This window comes from Verticillium alfalfae, genomic scaffold (genome assembly GCF_000150825.1).
Source record: "Verticillium alfalfae VaMs.102 supercont1.9 genomic scaffold, whole genome shotgun sequence".
In the NCBI taxonomy this organism is placed as follows: Eukaryota; Fungi; Ascomycota; class Sordariomycetes; order Glomerellales; family Plectosphaerellaceae; genus Verticillium; species Verticillium alfalfae.
Window position 1 is genome coordinate 892,128 of NW_003315030.1, and position 1,619 is coordinate 893,746.

The 1,619-nt window shown below is 54.4% G+C and overlaps 1 protein-coding gene across 1 annotated transcript in view; it reads right to left on the reverse strand.

The window, feature by feature from the left end:
* Positions 1-1,343, reverse strand: part of VDBG_07227 (DNA repair protein RAD50) — a gene marked incomplete at both ends in the record, with an annotated part of 3,993 nt that extends 2,650 nt beyond the window's left edge. Inside the window, 2 exons of the mRNA XM_003002610.1 lie at positions 3-1,054; positions 1,134-1,343. Of these exons, the coding sequence (XP_003002656.1) occupies positions 3-1,054; positions 1,134-1,343 (1,262 nt within the window). The remainder of the gene's footprint in view (positions 1-2; positions 1,055-1,133) is intronic.
* Positions 1,344-1,619: the final 276 nt, after the last annotated feature.

Genomic DNA, 1,619 nt, shown 5'->3' on the forward strand with positions numbered 1-1,619 from the left:
ACCTTGTCAGCTCCTGAGCGTTTTCCTTCTGGACGCGCTCGAGATCCCGTTTTTTGTCGCCTAGAAGCTTTTGAATCCTGTCGTTGAACGACTTGATCTGCGTGTCTTTCAGATCTCCGTCAAAACCTCGAAAGCCGTGCAGCTCTGCAGCTTCGTGAATCAGGTCGACACGCGAGGCAAGCTGACGTTCGTACTTGTCCTTATCCGACTCATGTTTGCCCTTGTCGGAAAGTCTGGCCGACAAGTCATTCCTTGATCTGCCTAGATCGTTCTGGAGTTGTGTGTACTGCGATCTGTTCTGGCGCTCTTCAGTTTGGAAGCGTGCCATGCGCTCCTCATACTGTGATAAATTGGTTTGCAGAGTCTCATCGTCTTCTTCGAGCTCCTCTAGAGTAGTCTGAAGATCCGAGATGGCGCTCTGTCGGAATTTGAACTGCTCCTTTTTGTATTTGAGGTCATTAACAATGTTCAAGAACTTGTTGGCCTCGAGCCGCTTCTGCTTGATCTGCGCTGAGAGCTCGGCCATCTCATCATTCATGCCGTTGCATGCTTCCCTTGATCCCTCAATCTCGGCTTGAAGCTCCATGGATCTCTTCTCGGCGCGGTCGCCTTTCTCCTTGTTGATCTTGTCCTGGCTCTCGTGTATTTTGAGGCGTGCAAGCTCCTCGCCTTGCTTCTTCCGGAGGACCTTGAGGTTGTCAATGGCTTTTGTGTACCGCATGGCTTCAAAGATTTGGTCAAATTGTTTCTTCAAGGCGCCGGGCTCGCTCATGGGCCATAGAGATTCGTCCTGATGGCAGAATATGACGTAGTCCAGAATGGCGGTCGAAACGCCGAGGAGAGCGGGGACGGCCTCGTCCATCTGCGCCACTCGCGTCGAGAGAACGGACCGTTCGCCATTGTTGTTCGTCGCTAGCGACCCCTCGAGGGTCTTGAGGGAGCGGGTGGTTTTCTTGATTGTCAATTGAAGACTTCGCGTAACGACATGCTTAACGCCGGTGGTCGAGGTGAATGCCAGCTTGACCTGCGCCAGGACCTCCTTCTCGCCGACGAGCTGGAAATGAGAGGATCAGCAGAGAAAGCTTGGTGGTACGAGGTGGTTCGCCGAACCGAAAACGCGGGGTAGGACGTACTTTAGGGTCGTGGACGAATGCACCGCCCTTGCTGTTGGGGGGCTGCTCGCCAGTGGTGGCGTATTTGAGGCATTCAATGATGGTCGTCTTTCCCGAACCGTTGTAACCGACAATGAGGGTCAGGGGCGTGAAGAATTGCATGGTCTCACGGCCACTGCCGGTCCCGAAGGACCGGATGCCCTGGACGGACAGCTTTTCGATCTTGGACATGGTCGACTACCACTGTGGTGTAGGGTAGAGATCCATAGAGGAGTAAAGGATGATGCGGTCTCCACAGAGGCGAATGCAAATGCCGGGAGTCCAGCAAGGGGGGTCTGTGGGGCTCGAAGAAACCGCGTGATAGTAGTAAAAAGCCTAAGTGAAGCGTCTGGGAATAGAGGCAGGCCGCACTTTGAGCATCAGACGCGGTGACATTCGACCGGCACGCGTTTGAGTGGGTTAGGCAGGGGTCAGTGGGGAGCGTCATCCCGTGACCTGGAGCTGCCT